This window comes from Anser brachyrhynchus (assembly GCF_964034855.1).
Source record: "Anser brachyrhynchus genome assembly, chromosome: 1".
In the NCBI taxonomy this organism is placed as follows: domain Eukaryota; kingdom Metazoa; phylum Chordata; class Aves; order Anseriformes; family Anatidae; genus Anser; species Anser brachyrhynchus.
The window spans coordinates 64,007,535-64,028,819 of record NC_137694.1 but is presented as its reverse complement, the minus strand read 5'-3'; the positions used below and the strand labels follow the sequence as shown (position 1 = coordinate 64,028,819).

At 49.1% G+C, this 21,285-nt stretch overlaps 2 protein-coding genes and 1 long non-coding RNA gene across 10 annotated transcripts in view; 1 reads left to right on the top strand and 2 right to left on the bottom strand.

Moving 5' to 3' along the window:
• The window catches only part of DENND5B (DENN domain containing 5B), a 117,915-nt gene extending 116,463 nt beyond the window's left edge, over positions 1-1,452 (bottom strand). For 2 of the 5 annotated variants that reach the window (XR_013938712.1, XM_080553230.1), the window contains exon 1: positions 1,182-1,450. Coding sequence is in view for 4 of the 5 variants with exons in the window: in XM_080553230.1 (XP_080409356.1) it covers positions 1,182-1,293 (112 nt within the window). In the remaining variant the exon portion in view is untranslated. Of the gene's footprint in view, positions 1-1,181 lie in introns of all 5 variants that reach the window. The other 3 variants (XM_080553231.1, XM_080553228.1, XM_080553229.1) reach the window with 3 other exon arrangements.
• A 1,370-nt stretch (positions 1,453-2,822) lies between these two features.
• On the bottom strand, positions 2,823-12,931 carry LOC308177079. Its single transcript, XR_013938857.1, has 3 exons — positions 11,745-12,931; positions 10,152-10,247; positions 2,823-5,295 (listed from the first exon to the last, which is right to left on the bottom strand). It is a non-coding gene; the product is annotated as an uncharacterized lncRNA (long non-coding RNA).
• Positions 12,932-14,010: 1,079 nt separating this feature from the next.
• ETFBKMT (electron transfer flavoprotein subunit beta lysine methyltransferase) lies at positions 14,011-20,800 on the top strand. 4 transcript variants are annotated; one of them, XM_080553700.1, is made up of 4 exons: positions 14,011-14,231; positions 16,394-16,831; positions 19,064-19,194; positions 19,887-20,800. In XM_080553700.1, the coding sequence occupies exons 2-4, from the start codon at positions 16,515-16,517 to the stop codon at positions 20,252-20,254; spliced, it is 816 nt and encodes a 271-aa protein (XP_080409826.1). In that variant the 5' UTR covers positions 14,011-14,231; positions 16,394-16,514; the 3' UTR covers positions 20,255-20,800. The 4 variants fall into 4 exon arrangements, with proteins under 4 accessions (XP_080409826.1, XP_080409824.1, XP_080409827.1 ...); XM_080553698.1 differs by lacking the exon at positions 14,011-14,231 and adding an exon at positions 14,355-14,785; XM_080553701.1 differs by lacking the exon at positions 14,011-14,231 and adding an exon at positions 14,926-14,949.
• The last annotated feature ends 485 nt before the right edge of the window (positions 20,801-21,285 follow it).

Below are 21,285 nucleotides of genomic sequence, written 5' to 3'. Positions count from 1 at the left end.
GAAACGGAGCAGAAATAAGCAAAAGACAGGTTTTAAAAGTACAGGTAGTCATCAGGGAAGGCACAGCCTGCTAGCCAACACTGCTTTAAAAATAGTCTCTTTTCAGAACAAAGAGTTAGAGATGACTCAAAATTTAAGTTCCTGAAACCCCAATAGGTCATGTTATGCAAATCCAACCCTGCGTGCCATCAGCTGGGAGAAGGCTCATGAGCCAGGAGATCTCCATTAAGAGCAATAAAGCCAAACCGTGGTCGTGGTCACTAGTACATGTCAAAAACCAGAGTTTACAGAGCACTTGGCTGAGGCTTCAACTACGAGACCCCCACTCTCTCAAATGTGTGCTCCACGCAAAGACCATGGGGAATGCCACCGGCACCCTGCCCCAAGGCACAGCTCTGTGGAAGTCGGGTGCCCTGATCCGCCCCCCTTTTCCAGCCCACAGACAGATGAACTTCAACCAGGGCGCGCTGATGGGCGACGCAGATGGCGACTCCTGCTCTTACACAACCGGGAGGCGCCGTGCTCCTGACGCAGCTCAGCGCACACCTCGCCGGGACCCTCGGGCGGGCAGCGGTGCCCCTGTGCCCCCGTACCCACATCGTGGGCATGAATCCCAGCAAAGCCCAACTCCCGGCTCAAAGAGGAAGCGTTCAGCATCCAAGCAATGAAATCCCATTACTGCGCTTCTAGTCAATCTGATTTTACCTGTAAAAACTGACTTAAGCTTTTCCTTCTAACCACAGTGACGTCTGGGGAGGGATGCCGCCTTCTCCCCGCAAAACCTGCTGAAATCCAGTTACGAGAAATGACTATTTGAGAAAATGAGTTAGCATCGCCACAAGCCCATAGCGACAATTTTCCTTCTTGGATCTGTAACATCTTCGCGGGCGGAGGGGGGAAGGACGGCTGCAAGCAGGCTATTTTTGAATAGATAACCACAAAACGCGAAGAAAAAAATAAAAGGGCAAAAAAAGACGCGATCCCATTAATGTATTCAGTCCTCCCCAGACCCCCCCCCCCCAGCCCGAAGACGCCGTCTCCCGGCCGCGCTGCGGAGCGGGGCCCCCCCGGCAGCCGCCCCCCGAGCCGCCGCCGCTCCCTCGGGGCGGTGCCGGCGGGGGGGAGCGGACATTTCGCAGCGGCAGCCCCCCGACCCCCCGACCCCCGGAGCCCCCCCTCACCTGCCAGCTCGTCGGGCTCCAGCCCGCTCTCCGCGTCGATGCCGCAGAGCACGAAGTAGTGGGCGAAGCGGCAGGGCGCCGCGCCGGGCCCGGGGGCGCCGCTCCCGCTCATCCCACCGGCGCTGCTGGCGGCGGAGGCGGCTCCGTGTCGGTGCGGCAGCGCTCACGGAGCGCCGCCCCCCGTCCCCGTCCCCGTCCCCGTCCCCGTCCCCGTCCCCGCGCAGGCCGCGGCGGGCGGGCACCGAGCGGCCCCGGCCCCGCCGTCAGCTGAGGGGGGCGGGAGGAGCGGGCGGGAGGCGCCGCGCTGCCGGACCGCCCCCGCGGGGCTTTTAAACCCTGCCGGGCCCCCCCCCCCCCGCTGCTCCCCGGGCCCGGCGGCGTCCCCTCGGGGAGCTTTGCGGGGGGAGAGGGCTTTCAGCGGGCTGCACGGCGGCGAGACGGGGGAGAGGGCCCCGGGGGTCTGAGGGGGTCCTAAAGCATCTCTTCATCGCCCGTTTGACCGGGATTTGACACCCGTTCTGCCATATCCAGGAAGAAATCCCCGTTATTTTAGCCCCGTTCCCACGAGCCCTCTGGTTATCGCCACCCCACGCCTAAGCACTAGCCGACCCGCTTTTTAAAGGGTAGGATTTTGGATCATGGAATCATTAAGGTTGGAAAACACCTCCACGGTCGTCTGGTCCAACCATCCCCCTACCACCAATGTCACCACTAACCCGTGTCCCCAGGCACCACATCCAACCTTTCCTTGAACACCCCCAGGGACGGTGACGCCACCACCTCTTGAAGGTCCAAGCCTTCTTCTCCAAAGCCGTGAAAGCCCTGCTCACACTAGATATTTCCACTACCTGCGTATTTTAAGGAGGGTGTCGCAGAATTCAATGTGCAATTTCATTCTTCCCTTAATTTACTTACTATTCCTGGTCTGAGCAGCGTGCAATCATCACACTCTCATCCCTTGCTTACTGTGGACTCTTATGATCTCCCTCAGTTACCTCTCTGCAGCATGAGCCACACACTCTGATCTATATTTGTCCTTATTCAACAAACCCCTTTGATGATGGTGTTGGTGTAGGAAATGCCCACAAAGAACTTGTTATTTCACCTGCAGCACAGGCCATTATGCAGAGGCAGAGGGAAGAACTGCTCCTTCCCACCTGTTGGCAATCCTCAACAGCATCTCTCACTGTCTTCTTCCCTTTGAAGTAACAAGTTAGATGCCCTTTCACGTCTCAGCTTCCTGTCTACTGAAAGCAAACAAGGACTCAACCAATTTCCTCACTAAAATATCCAAGGAAAAAGAAGATCGGAGCCCTCTGTCACATCACAGCCTCTGGTGGTTGCAGTGCTCAGTGAAACAAACCAGACGTTGCTAGATCCACGCAGGAGCTTGCCGGGATCCAGTTGTTTTCTCGACTTTGCACTGAGAGCCAGGTTATTTTATTTAGTTTGGTTTGTTTATTAACTTGTATCTACCTGCTCAGTTGGCTGTAGGTCACAGGATAAGAGCTCAGTCAGTCTCTGACTCTCATTCAAAGCTAATTGCTCCCGTTCCTGCTGTAGGTATCTCTTTGGAGGCCTGACCGCACGGGTGTCTCCAGGAAGTCCAAGATATAAGATATTCACCAGCCTCTGTAAAAGATGTACGAGTTAGGACACCCTCTAAGAGCAACCCAACATTTAACACAACAATCCTGATCTGTTCTTGGGCAGAGGGCGGTTCTAGATGGCTTTGTTTAGCTGTCTTCTGCACAGGACAACATTTTTTGTTCAAATAGCTTAGTAGATATTTTAATCTCAAAAACCAGTGACACACATAGCATTAAACATGGGCATGAACTGCAGCATGTGAGATTACAGGTTTAAAATCCAATAAACCGGGTCCAAAAATCCACTCCTCTTCCTGGAACAGCAGTAAGGTTAAGCTCCTGCTCCTGTATATACAGCTCCCACAGACGCTCTTGCAGGAGTTTCACATGGGCAATGATGATTCCTTCTTATAAGACGGATCTTCTGGGAACATCATCCCAACGAGGCCACCCAGCTCCTTCACAGTGCCAGCAGACTCAGCTGCACCGCATGTGCCTAGCTCTGGTACGCCACTTTATGTCACTGGGCCTGGATTTTTCCCATCTCGACCCTTCCATCCGAGCTGCTCAGTCTTTCCTTCCAAGCCAGCCTAGCTTCAGATGCTGCGTGCCACCTCCAGGTAGCTCCCCTTCTTAACTTTCATTTTATTTTTTTTCCTTCCACCCTTGCTCTCATCTCAGGGAACTGGTAACTTTTAAGAGGTTTTAGCAATTAAAGTAAGCTTGACAGTAGTCTCTCTGGACAATATTAAAATTTCAGAACTCGCCCGCACAACCTTAGTTACATCATGGCCCTCTACCTTCCTGCCCAGTGGCACTGCTCTCCTCCACTCCAGGGGGCAGACTGGACACCCGTTTACAGCTGCTTTTTTCGTTTGTCTTCTTTCACTCTTCATCTACATCAGCACAAAACAGAGGGCAACGTGTGCCAGTGTGTGGTAAGCCCCTTCCTTCTCCTGTCCAGGCATAAGCAACTGCTCACAGGGAATGGCCACTGGGGCCTTTGCCTCTGCGTGGAACAAGCCTGGCCGGCAGAGCAGGGTCGGGCTGCCTCCTTGGCTCGTAGCACCTACCCCGTGCTTTGTGCCCACCCCGCGGTCGGCTGTGCCATGGATTCTTCCCACACAGGGCGTGCAAGAGAAATGCACTGGCACCTGCGTGTAACACACCACTGCCTGATGCACCGTGCCTTACGATGTACAGCACAGGAAAGCACAGGACCCTCCAGGTCCACATTTCCCTTTCCTCTTTAATTAGATTTTTTGCACTATTTTGCCAGTCTAAGCTTTTTTGTTTGTTTTGTTTTGTTTGCTTGTTTGTTTTCTAGTCTTAATCTTCTTTTCACTATCCAAACCCATCCTGCACAGGTCACCAGGGCCTGTCTAGAGGGGCTGCCCTGCTTCAGAGACCAGCCAAACACTTCCTCTGTATTTGCCACGCCGATTACTTACATTTCACAGCAGCCACAGGCAGGTCCACAAAAGGGCTGTTGAACTTCTTGTAGAGGGAGCGGATAACAGGGATGAGGCCCCAGAGCATCAAAATCTGTGGCGTACGTTCACCAGTCAGGCACATGCCATGGAGAAGCTTTTCTGCAGCCAGGGAAGAGGAGGTGACTGATAGGGTTGTGCTGCGAGGCACATCTGGGATGATCAGAGGTAACAGTGGGATTATGAGGATTTTTTTCCTTTCACCAGCAAAGGGAGTTGGCCCTCTGCAAGGGGCAATGGATGGGCTGGATGTCCCCTTTTCAAAGCACGCTGACAATAATACTGGGGAGATGAGGCTTGTCCCTGGGACTGCAGATTACAGAGCAGTGCCAGGGCAGAAGGGGCAGGGATACAGTAGGACTGAAGTGCAGATTGGGGTGAATGCAAAAAACTTCATAGCACAGACCTCCCACAGACCAGACCTGCCCAGGACCTTTTTACTTTAATCTGCTCTCCCATGGCAACAGCTTCGTTCCATCACCTGCTGGTTTTCCAGCAGCGTGACAGCAGGGGAGGATTTTTGTCTTGGTGGGTTTGTTCTTCCTCCTTAGGTACTTGTGTCTTCAGCTGGAGGGAATATTTCTCCCAGTATCAAGTTGTTTCAGCTTTCCTGCTCCTTAATCTCTCAGCAAGTCTTTGTTTTTCAGGATCTGTTAGTTTAAACTGGGTCAAATGCTAACAAGCGTGTCAGCCCCCCCTGCCCTTAGGATCTGCCATAAAAGATCAGACTGCAGGTCTGTCAAGTTCCTTGTCCTACTTCTGTAAGGAGTCAATGCCCATCGTTTCAGAGAGGTGGAAAAACCCTGATATTTGAAGGCTATATCACTTCTCCTTGCTGGGACTCTAGCTTCGTATTTTATTTTCTTCGTCATTCTTCAATGAATTGAAAATCATGCTTGCTGCTGATGGATTGCTCAACTACTTAACACAGCTCTACAGCTTCCTGCATACGATCCCTTACCAGCTGCCAAGCCACATTGATTTTTCACTGAAAGCCTTTCTTATTTTCCTCTAATAGCGATGCAGTCACGAGATCTGGTAGGGTGAAAGAGAGGGAAAACAAATTAGATGAAAACAAATGTTTGCAATGCTCAGAAGAAGTTTTCTACTTTTGGCTTACTTTCATTTGAGCTGTTTGCAGCACTGTGAGCTACTTCACGAGAAGCAGAGTGCAAATAATTAGCTGAAAGGAACAGGCAGCTTATAAGAATGGACTTTAAGACTGACACTAAAACCATCCCAGGCTCAAAGCAGAGAAGAGCTCACAGCAGAAGCAGGGAGAAAAACCAACAGCAGCAGATCTTACAGGAAGGTTCATAAAGCAGTTTTGATTCTTTGAGCTTATGCAAGAAGACTGCTTAAAACCTTGGAAAGGTATTTGCTGCCTGAGGCTTTAAAACCAAACACACCAGATCACTAGCCATAAGACATAAAGCAAAGAACATTTCCTCCAGCACAATTTGTTGTTACTTAGACAGCAGATACTGCAGGCACATATTCTAATATTAAATCAAATTATAATACCATTAAAGCAAGTAGCTCGTCTTCTATACTGGCCTCATATCTATACAGATTAAGCCTGAATAAAAGCACACGGCTTTCCTCTGTCACACTGTGTAATTATTATTCATATAGCAGAATTATAGATAACAAAGGAAAAGATGACTGCTTCCCTGCATCTCTGCCACAGGATCTCTGAAGCTTCTGTGATTTACAGTTTAAAGATTTAAAATGTTTAATTCTCTATTGTAGCCAATTCCATTTTACTCATTTTATGTACATCCATCACATATGTGCCCTTTACATTGCAAAGACATCTAGACACATTCAACTCTCATCTGCTTTTGGACAGGATCCTCGGGGGAGAGGTTTCACAAGGCAACCAAAATGATTTAATAGCTGATTGCACCTTCTTTCCCCCTCCATCCCACCACTGGCCCTACATGCTTTCTTCTCAAAAAACCTGCAGTATTTTCAACCTCCTTGGCAAGTGCACCTAGCCCAATTTCAGGAAACTGATCCTACAGCACAGGCAAGGATGGGGATACGTAGCCTGTCTTCATTCTTCAGGCCTGGCTTAACAGCTCAGCCCTCTGCCGAAGGGGCACCTCCTTGTCCGGGCTGGCCTGGGCTCCCTGGTTTTGGACCTCCTTTTCCTCCACACATTCTGTGCCAGAATGGTGAAAATCCGTGACTCCTGCCTGCCGTTTTGCTCCACTTCTTTGCCTTTGATTTTTGCACTGAGATTGCAAGATGCACCCCCTCCTGCCAAGCGCCTGATTAGGTGGGCTTCCCTTTTCCCCCTCACCAAGTCGGGAGCAGGCTCATGTGCAACCGCTGCAATTCGGATGATTCAGTGCCAAGACCCAGAGGTCAAAGACCGCGCTTTGCTCTGTGAGGTACGCCTGCTGCTCTTTGCTCACAGAAGATGCACACGCCGAGATAAAACCCAATCAGCAAAGTACGCTGCTTACATCAATCACTAGCACGTCACGCACTGATGGAGGTGTTGTGCTGTAAGCGTCGAGCTAAAGCCCCCACGCAGCTTTCCATCCAGCTCTGACAGCATCACTCCCTCGTCGCATGACCTTGGCCAAATCCCTCGTAGCTGCTCAGAAGTGCCAGCCTCCCGGTAATCGGGTCAGCGTGCTCCCCAGCTTCAACCGCCCCCAGGAGCATGGAGCAAACGCCGCTTCTCCCCTGCCCTAACATCTGCCAGGACAAAGCCCCGTTGTTCCCCAGGGCGGCCCCGCTGGCAGATGCACCTGTGGGCAGCCCCGGCGTCGCAGCGCAGCGCCGTGCTGTGCTGGCAGATGCCGTTCCTGCAGCCCTGAGCCCAGGCGGGTGTTTGGTGTGCGGAGCAAAGCTCTCCTCTTTGTTTGGAAAGGGGCCGCGTGTTTTGGGCTGAGGGTTGCTCTCCGCTGGGGGTTTGTTTCCCCAGCTCTAAACTCTTATTCCCCTGATAACAGCGCTCCAGGACCCCAGCACACGTTTGCTCGGGAAAGACCCGAGGAGTCTTGCCATGTAGTGTACCCATGTGAATTTCTGCCCACAGGAAGCGCTGGGAAAGCTTTCAGAGAAGACGCACTCAGGCTGTCACATGTACCTGGCTAGCATCGTGGCTTTTCCTTTATCTTTGTTTCCAGTCCCACGTCTGCTGCTATCAGGGGGAGCGTGAACCAACTGTATATTTTCATGCCCTCTTGACAAAGATCTGTTCACAAACAGCACGTAAACTCTCTGTCAAATTGCCTTTGGCCACTGTACAAATGTAATTAGAGTCTGATTTCAACCTCCCCGATTTCAATTTCCCAACTTCCCTTTGAAGCCCTATTCAGTAAGAAGTGCCAGACACCCCACATCTACGTTACAATGAATCCTAGCACACTTGAAAGCCCAAGGGCGTGCTAAAGAAATCCAAATCCACTGAATCCATAGGCAATATACAACATGAGATCAAGGACAGATGAAAAGTATTTCCTGAAATGAATATGCATTTTGAATTGTTTCACTGTTTAGCAAGGACTGCTGCTTTGCTGCGTGCTGTTACAATAAACATATCATTGGAGTGATGTTGTGTTATCAGCCTAAAAGCAGTTCTTGCAAATCAAAGCACGAAAGGGTCTGTTTCAATTTCCCTGTTACAGCTTGTGTTTTTAGCAGAAATCTAAGCATTTATATCCATGGGTTCAGCCATCTCTCCACCACTCATATTTCATGGCAGATAACAATATTTTGCCTTGAAGTACTTTACTGCTTAGGATTCTTTCTAACAATGACAGTTCTGCTGTTCTGCCTTACAACACTCATGCTTTTGCTTAGAAATACTGGAGTGCAGCCCTGAACTCACATCTAACAGCAGGAGAGAGATCAAAGCACTTTGCTTCTCCTTGAGGATCATGTTTCTGGGTGACTTCCTTGCAAACCAATAGCCACAACTTACTGAAAACCGGATCCATGCTGAGCAATTCCAGCAGTTCCTGTCAGGCACATCCTTTGCGGGTGGGAGCATTTAACACCCTCTGATGTGGCAATAGGCTCAGTGCCTCCCCGCAGGCCAAAATGCAAGAGTTAGGGGGCAATCCCAGGAGTTTTTCCCAAGCTAAACCAGGGGCACTGGCTTCCCAGTACTCAGCATTGCCCGTCAGGGGTGAGAGCAAGAGCAGCAGCAGCAGCCTTTGGTGCCAGGCACAGTCACTGTGTTGGTCACAGCAACACTGCTGCTTCCATTGGAACTGGGTGCAGCTGCTTGCACGAGACCCGACTCTCAGCTGTTACAAACAGAGCTGTGAGATCAGCCAGAGCGAGACAGGAGGCTCCCAGGCTAGGTGTGCTGTGAGGAGCCCTGGGGTTGTGACAGGAGGTAGCTGAGCAGCTCTGTGTGTAGTTGGAGAGTCCAGCCCTGCTGGGAGCCAGCCCCCAAGCCCACCCAGGCATCTCTGCACCGTCTCCTCTGCTGCCACGAAGGTATCTCATGAGACCCCCCCACCTGGAGCCCTGCATTCAGCTCTGGGCCCCCAGCACAAGGACATGAACCTGTTGGAGAGTCCAGAGGAGGCCACAAGGCTGATCGAGGGCTGGAGCACCTCTCCGGTGAAGACAGGCTGAGAGAGCTGGGGTTGTTCAGCCTGGAGAAGGGAAGGCTCCGGGGAGACCTTACAGCGGCCTTCCAGTGCCTAAAGGGGCCTGCAGGAAAGCTGGGGAGGGACTCCTGGTCAAGGAGTGGTATGACAGGACAAAGGGTAATGGCTTTAACCTAAAAGAGGGTAGGTTTAGATGAGATATTAGGAATAAATTCTTCCCTGTGAGGGTGATGAGGCACTGGCACAGGCTGCCCAGAGAAGCTGTGGCTGCCCCATTCCTGGAGGTGCTCAAGGCCAGGCTGGATGGGGCTTTGGGCAGCCTGGACTGGTGGGAGGTGTCCCTGCCCACGGCAGGGGGTGGTCTTTACGGTCCCTTCCAAACAAAGTCATTCTATTACTCTATGAAGAAAGCTGCAGCGCGTTGCTGGTGCACTGAGCTAGCCTGGAGAGGTCTGAAGCACAATGCCATTTTACGTGGGCTAATGCCGGTTTAAACTATTCTGTAAAAAACCTCCATGGATCTGGCCTGGTGTGCATTTCAAACCTGCTGATACAAAAACGTCAAGTTTCCTTTATTCTAAGAAGGGTGCAAAACACATTTTGGAGGTTATACCTGCATGACTAAGTATGGATGGGAAAGCCAGGGGAAGTAACTCTTTGTAGCGTATCACTGAAAATTGACAACAGGTCTGAATGCTGAGACCTTTTCCAATCCCTTGAGACCTTCTGATACCTCCATGTGAATAAGTAGTAGCTCTTCTCCGCTTGGTCACGTTGAACTTAAGCTCCAACATATTCATCACGTGAGTGAGCTGGCTGGGGCTGCAGGGGAGCTATATTTCCATTCCTCTGGGCATCCCCACAGCGGGATCATTTGTTTAGACAATTTAGACACTAGTGCAAAACACCAAAGAGCAGAGGTCCTGACACAGCTTGACCCTGAGTCACAACTAAGTTGCTTCAGGAACCTGAAACTCCCCCAAAACGTCATAGCAAGCATCAACCAGAAGAGGAGGCATATTGAACGTGAACAGTTTCCTGTAGGAACTCTCTAGTGAATAAACACCTCCTGTCTTGCATCTGCCTCAGATCTCCATCATTTCCTCTGTCCCCAGATCCCTGCGAGAATCCAAATGTTTGGCAGACTACCATGTAGAAGGTGAAAGGAAGAGTTCAGCTGATGCCAGGCTCTAGCACCAGTGGGAAACGAAAACATTCTGTGTAGTTCTCTGGTACTGGGGAAATACTGAATCAGCTGGCTCCAGAGAACTGATGCAGCTCCTTGAAATCTTTATTTGTCTACCCTACCTTATCCTTGGCATCGGTTAGCATGGTCCTTAAAAATCAGACAGTCAAATGTACTTCTTCATCAGGGTTGATTTCTGGAGCATGCTGGAGCACTGCCTGGAGAAGAGAGAATGAATTAGTCATGGGTTTGAACACACTGTTGAACAGAGCCCACCTGGCAAGAAGGAGAGGTAAGCTTGGGAAACATTGGCTGCATTATGATCCAGGCTGCAGTCGTGTTCTCTTGCTCCAGATGAAACATTGGCTTAGCACTGTTGTTTGACATCTCTGGGAAAAGCTAAGGTCTGAAATCGTGAGATCTACAGATCACCCGTGGAACATTAAACATTGACAGGATGTGAGGCAGAGCCCTGAGGAAGAGGCAGGCAGGATGGATTTTCCTGTTGCAGGAAGTCAAGAAGGATGAGGACATGGAAAACATCTTCATTTCATCCAGGCAGACTTAGACAATTACAGATTGCCTTGAGACCAGCTGGAGAGGCTCCCTAGTGCATGAGCAGCCCCTCTCCACTCAGCTTTCATCTCCTTCCTTTCTCAGGGCTCTGCAGAGAAGTGCAGACTGATGTGATGGTACAGAAAAATTAAAAAATAAAAATAAAAAAGAGAAAAAAAAACCACAGATAAATGCTGTGACAGCAGTCACAGCCATTCTTCAGCTCTATTTGCAGCCCTTCCTTCTTCCTCCAGGAGCTCTGTCCCACCATAGGCTAGTTCCAGAGATGAGATACCCTGCTCCAGCGTTGAGATACCCAACAGCTTCCAGTAGACTGCTGTAACCCTAAAGCTCTAGCCACCCAAGAGCGAGCACAGGCATCCAAAAAGCTTTTACAGATGACCATAGTAGCATCACAGTGGTGCAAGAAGTACAACAGGGACCATTCAGTGTGTGGATGACAGAAGGGAGCTGTGAACAAACCCACTGCTAACTATCCCCCACCAGCCATTCTTTGGGAGTACTAACACAGGCAGTTATATCACCCCAAAATGGCTCTGCCAACATCATGGTTGCTTCCTCTTAGATGCTGCCTGTGTGGAAACCTTCTTGCTGTCCAACCAGGACTACCAGCATACCTGTGTGTACACAACACAGCTCTGGACACATTCATTAACTACAGATACGCTCGTCAGGTTCAGCTGGTTTCTGAACAAGTTTCCAACACAATGAGACTTCACTCAGGCTAGCTGATTATCACAATATACCCCACCTGAGTCAAGGTCTCAGTATTTCAAGGAGACTTCAGCTATTAAAAAATAGAGTTTAAGCACCCTTAAAAATATGCATCCTCCGGTTTTAATATCAAAATTAGTATCCCCACAACACGCTTACATGAGCAGTTAGCCAAATCTGGACCAGCACACAGCTGCATCAGCAAGGTACAATACTCTCCGAAGAGCAGTGAACACAAAGAAAAGCACAAGCCATCTGACTCCATGTGTCTTTTGAGGCTTTGTCTATACTACATAAACAGTCCCATGCCTGGCTGTGCATGAACATGAGCAAACAACTGAGACCAATTGCACTTTAACTGTGCATGCAGGCAAAGGCAAAATTAGAGATGTTAGAAATTAGAGTTTTCATCTTCTTGGTCTTACCTCTGTGACTCTTGCAAGAACACCTCATCTCAGAAAGACTAAGCCTACATTAGCATGAGGGACAGATTAATGGAGCTTTTGCTTATTTCACCCCATAGAAAGCTATACCTTGCATGCTCCCCTGCTTCCATCCCATGCCAGGCTGCACCTGATACCTTTATCTTTGCCAGCTGTTGCTCATTCCTTCTCCTAACCCAATGCAGCTGGAAGGTATAGGGACAAGTAAACCTATGAAAAAAAAACCACACAATGCTTTCAGGACATACTGTATATAATGTATGATTTGTTTTGTCAGGCTAGCTATTCCTCAAATGCAAAAGATGCAGTGATTCTGAAATGAGTAGGTGTGGATCGTACCTGAAGGCACAACAGAATAATTGAATTGCCTCTCCCTTACCTAGCTAGTGCTCTCAACTTCAATTTTCCCTTAGCCACTAGCTAATGTGCCAGCTGTATTTTGATAATGACCTGTTTCTGCAGCCTCTAGCTAACCACAAATTGATCCTGATGTGCAAACCCCTTGACTGTTGATATTGAGTTGTTGGGAGGCTTTTTAGAAATCAACAGCACTCCAAATGAATCCATATTCCCTTCTGTGAATTGCCACTGAGGTCCTTCTTTTGAAGTGAACGATGGCAGTTGGCCTCGCAAGAAGAGCTCTGGAAAATGGGGCTGTAGATTCAGTTTTAAAAGGCAGGAGAGAAGGAATAAGCTGGGGTTATCAACTGGCTGCTGTGCTGCAGGTCTTTCTTCCCTTGAGCTTAACCTTTGTACCTGCAATGTCTCATGAGTCATGGGTTCCTTAACATGAAGGCAGCTCTTCTCTGTCTTCCCTTTTTCCCTGTTCTCGGACAGTTCCATTTGTTTTTGCTGTTAATTGGTTCAGACAAGATTTCCCCAGGGTCTCAGGCGGTTTTATCATCAGCCAGTAATCCACTAATTCCCTTGGACACACAGGAGTCCCTTTTGTGTTATTCTACAACTGCCTCTTTGAAAGAGTTGCGCTCCTCCACCATCTATCAGATCAATGTTTTGTTGTGATTAAAGTTGTCCTTGTCCTCAGAGCAAATTCCAGCATAGTTACGTTAGCTGGCTGCAAACTACATCATGCATTTGATCAGCAGAAATTCTCAAGATGCCACTATCTAAACTAAAGCAAAAAGCCTTAGGAAATGAAACTTTTTTTTTTCTTTCTTTTTTTTTTTTTTTCTCACAGGGATGGGTGGTGATCCTCTCCTGACATAATCAGCACGAGCACGTCCTGAAAGTCTAAGTGGTTTACCCAGACTTTTGCAAGAGGGCTGGCAGCTATCATTGGTATCAGAGCCTTTTAATGTCATGCTTGGAGTCTGTAAGGGTTTTTTGAACTGCCTCAGTGGGGTGCTGCTCTGTATTAGAGAGCAGTGACCTCACTGAGGTTCAAATAGCTGCTGAGCGATACCATGTACTGGGAGTTCAGAAAAACTAGGCCTGAGAAGTTACTTGTTAAAACGCCTGGAGAGTGAAGATCAAAGTGAAAAGGCTTTCCTGTGAGGTTTCTCTGAGAACCTTCTAAGAGCATCAGCAGTATTTTGCAAGTCTCTTGTCAGCCATAAAACAAAATGTACAAGACAGAAGTGTATTATGTGATAAAGTCATTATCACACCTTAATAAGGCATCCTGAGCTGATGTTGATAGTGATTCTTCTATTACAGTACTGAGCTCTTTATTCCTAGCGTAGTGGTGAGTGCCTACAGGGCACAAGGACCTGTCCTGAATTGCGTGTTTTCTGCACTGCTTTGGGTATCACAAGTGCCTTCAGTGTCTCCCTCCCTGGGGCGGACCAGCAAGAGCTGCTGAAAGATTCAAGACCTTTGAAACCTCACAGTTCACCCTAATGGCTCCAAGAAATAATGTCCTTCCTGCGCCTAGGCCACACTTTGATATTGACGTCTAAAAAGATGAGGGGCGACTCCTGCTTTACAGCCATATGCAGACAAGTGAAAGACATGCAAATAGCCCTACAGCCCCTTCATGTGGTGAACAGACACCAGCTTCTGGCTGGGCCCTGGCCTTCTCCGGCTGCACCCTGGCCTCTTGGCAGCCCAGCGGACTGGGGCCACCTTCCTTGGGCACTCATGGAAGATAAAATAAAAGGCCTTGCTTTGCACCCTGGCGAGCACGCTTCACGTGTAGGGAGCCCGCAGGTCACTAGATGGCCTCATAACCCAGGCGATCGGGGCAGATCCAGGTTTCGGCTGTGCGATCTGCCCTTAACCTGGCACCTGGAGAGCCGCAGGGCTGGTGGCATCACCTCAGGCACCACACAGGAGCCTTTTCAGAAAGCAGCACGTGAAATCTGGGACGCTTTGTGCCACGGGGAAGCTAGGGAAAGCCTTGTTTGCTGCTCTTCTTGTCAGAAGCTGCTTCTATTCCCCGCTGGGGCCTCTTGTGTCCTTTAGCTGGATCCGGCCAGGTCATCAACGAAGCAAAGGCAGCCCCTGTGGGTAAGCCTTCGTGGTGCTGTGGCACCCAACCATGCAGCGGGGAACCCAGAAATTCTCCTGGTGTGTAGGGGAACGTGGCTGGGGAAGGATGGGATACGAGGGTTTGATTCCAAGCCGCAGTTGCTGCCTGGTGAAAACACACTTTATTGCCTCAAAATAAATAAATTTTAAAAAGCACTGAAGGAAACAGAGCCATTCGTAGGTTGTCAGGTGACTGTCGAGAGCAGAGCTGCGTGAACGCTGCAGGGAGCACCTGCAACGAAATGGCGATTTAAGACACCCTCCCTCACGCCCCTGCTGTGGCGTTTGGGGTGGAAGAGAAGCGAGGGGGCTCTCAGCGCAGCAGCCATGCTGTTGGCTTGAGGGACAGAGGATGCTCGTTTCGGCACGTATCACGACACGGGGCACCGGCGGCCCTGGAGCCGAGCCCCCCCGGCGCCGAGCCCGCTCCCTCCGCTGCCGCTTTAAGGGCGGGCGGCACAGCACGGCCCGGCCCGGCCCGGCCCCGGCGCGGCGCAGCGGGGCGGAGCGGAGCCGAGCGGCGGCGGCAGCAGGTAGGTGGCGGCCGGCAGCGCCCCGCAGCAGGCCCCGGCCTCGGCCCCGCCTCGCCCCGCCGCGGGGGGGGGGAGGGAGAGAGGGGGCCGCCCTGTCGCGGCCCTGTCGCGGCCCTGTCGCGGCCCTGTCGCGGCCCTGTCGCGATTGAACCTCGGCCTTTCGGGTACGGGGCCCCGCGTGCTGTACATAAAATTAATGTGCAGCAGTTAATGGGGAAAGCAGCGCGCAGCGCTCGCTGGCAGGATTTGTGTCCCTGATTGATGGCGGGTGGCTTCGTGCTTCCCCCAGGCAGATGGGGATTATGTGGCTCGGCCTTGGAGAGGAATGTCTTATTCGTTAATTACGCTCGTTAATTGCGTGGACTCTGCTGAATGGCGTTCTCAGACGTGGGGAAATGCAAAACGTTGTCACAGGTGTTTGCTTGTAATGAAAATACAAAAGCCTTCAGCCAGTGATTAAAGCCAAGATTTGGCTGGGCTGGCAACCTAAATGGCACGCGTTGGGGGAGCTCGGTGCACAGCCTAAGGTATCAGTAAGCAATCAAACTAAAACTAAAGCAAAAGCCATGCTCGCACGACAGAAAACATAGGAGCTTTTGCTGAAGATGTGGGCAAAAAAAGGACAAGTGAAGCCCTGAAACACAAAGTGCGCTTCACACACTGCTCAGCCGAATGCTGCGGCTCTCCTTCGTCTGTGGCCCGGTTTGCTAACAGAGGCCGTGCTTCCCCGCTCCTTTGCTTCACTGTTTTTGACTCAAAAACTAGCCTTAAGCAGTCAGAAGACCCCCGAGCATGAGCTTGTCCAGTCTGAACATTTCATCTTTTAAAGACAGTTTTGGGGAATGTGCTGGATTCTGTTTCTCTTGAGTTAGCTCAGGGCACGTTAATGCAGTTTCTCAGGTGGCGTGGGCTACAGCGGTGGAAGTCTGCTTTCTCGTGCACCTGAGAGCATCCATGTGAGACCATTGTACATTAAGAGTGATCCTTTAAAATGCAGACTGAAATGCAACCAATTAAAGTGTTCTGATTAAGATCAGTGCAAGGGCTTGCTTTTCATTTTCGAGCTGGCAGCCTGACAAACCTGAGGAATGTCTTTTGAGGAAGTCCTTTAATTGCTTGCCTTTAGTGTAAAAAGATGCTTTTGCATAAATTCACCACGTTTATAAAACTTGTAATTAGTGGTGTCTCTCAGAAAATGTACTGATAGCCTTTGCCATGTCCATGGGTCCTGTAATGCCAAAGCCCTACTGCAAAACCTGAAGATTCAATGGAAGAAACTGAAGTGGGAGTAGCCTGCTTTGCATGTATCTTCAAGGTGGAGGGAAGGAGATGTTAAAAAGCTGCACATTTAATTTTTGGCTGTTGGCTTTCCCGCTAACTGGTTGTTTCTCACTGAATATGTTTATAGCATTCTCCCCAGTGGGTCTTGTGACAGCTCCTTCCTTATGTACCACTTCCTGCAGGCTTCGAAGGCTCTCCGGGGCAGGGGCAAGACACAAGTTCGTGACAGCACAACAACACGGGAACCTCTGCTTCCTAAAGCCCTGGTGGTGCATAGACATGCATAGTCATGGCAACATCACTTACATAGCGTTATTTCCCTTTCAGGAATCATTATCTGTCACTATGAAAAACAGCGTCCTGTGAGTTTCCTTCAAGGTGCCTCGTCGTCCGTCTCAGATAAGCTGTGCTCCGAGCTGTCCTGGGGAGGGCTTGTCCCTGGGGAGAGATGGCCTTCCGCAGCTGGAGGCGGCTCCTGCTGGGCAGGCAGAACGCCCTGGCCAGGGCTTGGAGGAGCAGGAGGGGAGCCCCCTTGCTGCGCTGGAAGCGCTGCCGCCACTGGAGTGCGGGCAGGACTTTGGACCCTGAGGTGAGGGCGTTTTTGGAGGAGAACACGGAGGTCACCAGCAGCGGACACCTCACGCCAGAGATACGACTGCGCCTCCTCACCCCTCGCTGCAGGTTCTGGAGGGAAAAGCCTGACCTGTGGCCTTACGGGGACCCGTTCTGGGCAATTTACTGGCCAGGAGGCCAAGCCCTGTCCAGGTACGCAGCACACATCACTGAAAACGCTTGGTCCAGTCTGATGCTGACCAGGAGGTCAGGCCTGTCTCTGGCTGTAGTGATTTATATTGATATGTAGTTGCCTTGTATGAGAGCACGTCATCCATGCTCCTCTCTGCTTATACAGGATAGAAGCAATCTCTTCTGGTTGGCTGCGAAGCTTCAGCACCTGCTGTATGTAGAGTAGCTAAGAGCTCTTACATTGAAATCTGTTGTCTTCCACGGAGTTGCATGCGTTGACCACAGGGCTGAATTTGGATCTGTGGAAGAGCTGTGCATTTGCCATCAAAACCTAGCAGGGCGTTTAGTTCTATCACCCATTGTCACTCCTAACAGAAGGATGGCTGTTTTGTGCTGACACGTTGCTGTTGCTGCTGTTGTTGTTGGAGACAGACAGGAGAGTGGATGTATGTCTAGTCAGCTGAGAAAAGTAGGTCTGTGCTGATGCACTTGGAGTGCTGGCTAGCCTGAGTCAGTCTCTTGCTTTAGGATTTCAGCAGCCTTATTATCAAGCCTTACTGACTGTCTTCTAATCACATCAGAAGCCACACTTTTATTTTTGCCACCTACTGTAGAAATGCATTTGAATGTTGCTGATATTCCTGATTCCCAGGAACTAGTTAGAGTTCTCTTCTTCTGTAAAATTAAATATCTTACTTTGAGTAGCAGAAAAAATATTAATTATAACGAAGTACAAACTGTCAGATACTCTTACATAGATGAAATGGGAGGATCTGAATTGGGGCTTTACTGTTTTTCTGCAGGGAAGTGTAAATAGGAAGGCACTTTCAGCCAGGAAAAAGATGGGTTGTGCAGTTAAATTGTTGATTATCCTGCCATTTAGACAAATTAGGATGCTTCTAAACAGTGCAAGATTGAATAAGATAAGGTAATCTCTATATCTTGTTATTATACAATTTATGTGCCCTGATATTTGGGTAGCAATACTAATCATCTGGCATTTCACCACTTGATTGTCTTACTGCTTATGCCCTTGTTTTGACGCATTGGGCATGTCAGAAATTAGCTGTGTAATCTGAAAAAGTAAAACAAAACCAGGAACCTGAAAACATACTTTTTCTTTAACCGTGCTTGTTTCACAGTTGGCGTTTCCACATCAGGAGTCTCCTGTTTCAAGCTACCCCTCTCTGTAACGTAAGATGCCTTGTTATCCCAGCATGGCAGCCGGCAGTCTCTGCTGCTGCGTAACGTGGCGTGTCCCTGCCAGGGGACGCACTCGGTTCCGGCTGCCCTAAGTCACCGCAGTCATTAGGGGAAACTTGAGAAGCACTCGGCTGGAAACGCAGCGCTTGCCGCGCTTGGGCCAGACCATGCTCTCTACACGTTACTGCAGGAACGCCATTGCAAATCCAAGCACAGCCCCTAGACAGAGGAAACAGGACTTCCATGGAGGTCCCACCCTGTCCTTTGCCCTGTTTGCAAACTATCAGCTGGCCTCAGAGGAGGAGGGTTCATGGGGCAGGGGGCAGTTGCCAGACTGCTGAGCCTCTCTGCACAAAGGTCTTTCCCGGGTGCCCTCATAAACAGAACATCTGAAAAGTAGCAAATAACGGGGCAAAGTGGTGGTAACAGCGTGACAAAGCTCTATGTCAGACCTCATAGCAAAAAGTTATTTTCATTAAAATGAAACCTGTTTCACTCACTGGTCTCATAACCCCAGCTCAAGCACCAAGCTGTGTGCGCCAACTCCCTGGTAGGATCCCTTGTGATGAAAGGGAGGACAAGGGGCATGGGATGTCAGCTCCTCCTTGTGTCTTGTGGGTACCTGATCAGGGTATTCTCTATCTTCAGTCTTGGTCCTCACCTCCCTGCTGCCATCGCGCAGCGCCTGGAGCCACTGTTGTAGTCTAGGGGTAGGGTGTCTTCTGTGCTCCCAGTCTGGGTTCCTGGGAAGCTGAATACAGCTGTGCTGGGATCTCGGTGCCATCAACACCTGACACTCCTGTTAGGCTTCCACCTGCTGTTCCTGATGGGGGTGGTGGGGAGAGGAGTAAAGAAGGGCAGTGGTTCTTGATTTTTCTATCAGCAGAGGCAAATAAGGAGCTCTGTACCACAAGGCGTATGTGGGACAAGCATCCTTTAAGATACCACGCTTCATTACATGTATGAAGTAAACTCTTACGCAGCATAATGCAAACCTGAGAAGCCTGCATAACTTGTGTATTGCACTAACAGCTTTTCTTTTAAATCCAGGTATATTCTAGATAACCCACGCGTTGTTAAGGGGCGATCTGTTTTGGATCTTGGAAGTGGATGTGGAGCAACAGCGATAGCTGCTGTGATGAGTGGTGCATCTCAAGTCCTTGCTAATGACATTGACCCTAGTAAGGCCTTCTTTTCCCATCTCTCTGTAAAGACCTTTATTGTTTTTAAAGTGTGTTTAACACTGACTTTTCTTTGATTCACTTGGCAGAAATTCAGTTTCCAAACAGAGTTCAGTGAGTGCTAAAAAGATGAATGGATTTTGCCAGTGTTAGAAGCTGGGTTGCACCAGGAATCTGCATAGCTTCTCAGAGTGAACAAAGTCTCTGCCAAACATGTCCCATACACCATCGCAGCAGTTTTGGAAGAGAATCCCAAGTGTAGGTGGCAAGCTGGTTCCTCTGTAGGACCATAGCATTTTTCCTGCAGTTTCATATGTTAGGGCCTGCATTTTGCCTTTTTCCTGCAGGTTTTGTTTTCCCTTAAATGACTTCTGAATTCAGTTTGTTCATAGTTTGATTACTCATCAATTAGGGAGGAAGTATATTCATAGGTTGAGACAGAGGGCTATTCTAGTTTGATTCCTGGACTGCCCTTGGTTTCCAGTACGGATAGTACTTCCCTAGGTTGTGATGTGGTGATAAAATTCCATCACTTCATGCTAGATTTTGACCCATAATGAAAGCTGTGGAACCCCCTAGACTGGATAAACAAAGATATTTAAGAAATGAAATTGAAAAATGCTTCAAAGAAACTTGCAAGGGGGCTGAATGGCAGAATCCTAAAACTTTTTTACTCTGGGACTTTTCTTCAGTTGCAGGCATGGCAATGAGGTTGAACTGCGAACTGAACCACCTGGATCCCTTCCCCATCGCCATTAAGAATATCATTAACTCGGACGCTGGCAAGTGGGACCTCATTGTGCTGGGCGATATGTTTTATGATGAACAGCTTGCTGACGGTCTTCATCGCTGGCTGAGGAAATGCATCAGGATGCATGAAACTGAAGTGCTGATTGGTGACCCTGGCAGGTATCAGTTTTTAAGCCACAGCATTCACAACCAGCTCCACAAAGTGATAGAATATTCACTTCCTGAGTATACCAGACAGGAAAACAATGGATTAACATCAAGTATCGTCTGGAGTTATCAGCCCTCATCAAATAGCTTAGAAAGCTGTTAAAGCTGGCTTTCTAATCAATGTTGTCTCACTTAGGTGGCTTTTTTGTAAGTATATAAAATGAAAATGGGAATTAAACATGGAACACACCTGTTAATGCCAAGTAGATTACTGTTCCTTCACTGTAGTGATTTCAGTCATGTTCATTGAGGCTTTGGAGTTATTTGAGGGAAAAGCTACATGCAAACTTTCTTCAATGAGACCTGCTGAAGTGCAAATCCAAAGAGAAATTATACTTCAGAGTTTGCATGCTTGATGTTTTTTGTCTAATTCATGTGGTAGTCTCACTCCTTGACACTACTGTGAGATGTTTTAGACGTTCAGTATACCACTGTGGGGACAGAGGAAGGTGGCAGCTGAAAGATTACTGCACTGCTTTAACACTTTACAGAAAAATTTATTGTCCTTTGTATAACTCTGCTAGATTATTAGCTTACAGTATACTCAATTCTAAGTGCCTTGCTCTGTTTCTGGATATCTCTTCTGAATGTCCAAGTAACTAACTTGTGTTTCCCCCTTCCCTCTAAAATAAATCTATTCTTCCTTGAAGCTGTTGGAGTGGTTATTTAGGAGTCTAAAACATGTTTCTTGACCTGTAGCCACAGTAGAAGTTTAAAATACCTGGCATGATTAGATAGCCGTAGGATAACACTCCTTTAGAGAGAGAACATTCAAATGGCTACATTCCCTAACTTTGCAAGAGTAAAAAAAAAAAGACAACTTATCATGAGGGGAAAAGGACAGGGGTTGAAGAAATCTTTCCTTCTGTCACTTTTCTGAACAGAACCACAGAATGGTTGAGGTTGGAAGGGACCTCTGGAGGCTGGCTGGTTCAACCCCCTGCTCAAGGAGGAACACCTAGAGGAGACTGTGAGAGACTCTAAGTATAGCAACTTGAAGCAAAACCCAGTGTTTTCGCAGCAGCCTTGCAGGAACTATAATCTTGAGCAGTTTACTACTTAATAAGCAGTGATGGGGAACTAAAAACCAAAGAATGGAACATAATGCTCTCTAACTATCCAAATACCAGATGA

What these genes read in the sequence shown, in the direction of transcription:
- ETFBKMT (XM_080553700.1), top strand. Translation starts at nt 16,515, where the DNA reads ATGGCCTTCCGCAGCTGGAGGCGGCTCCTGCTGGGCAGGCAGAACGCC. An exon ending in GGAGGCCAAGCCCTGTCCAG is followed by an intron (nt 16,832 to 19,063) that starts GTACGCAGCACA and finishes TTTTAAATCCAG; the next exon opens with GTATATTCTAGATAACCCAC. An exon ending in TGCTAATGACATTGACCCTA is followed by an intron (nt 19,195 to 19,886) that starts GTAAGGCCTTCT and finishes ACTTTTCTTCAG; the next exon opens with TTGCAGGCATGGCAATGAGG.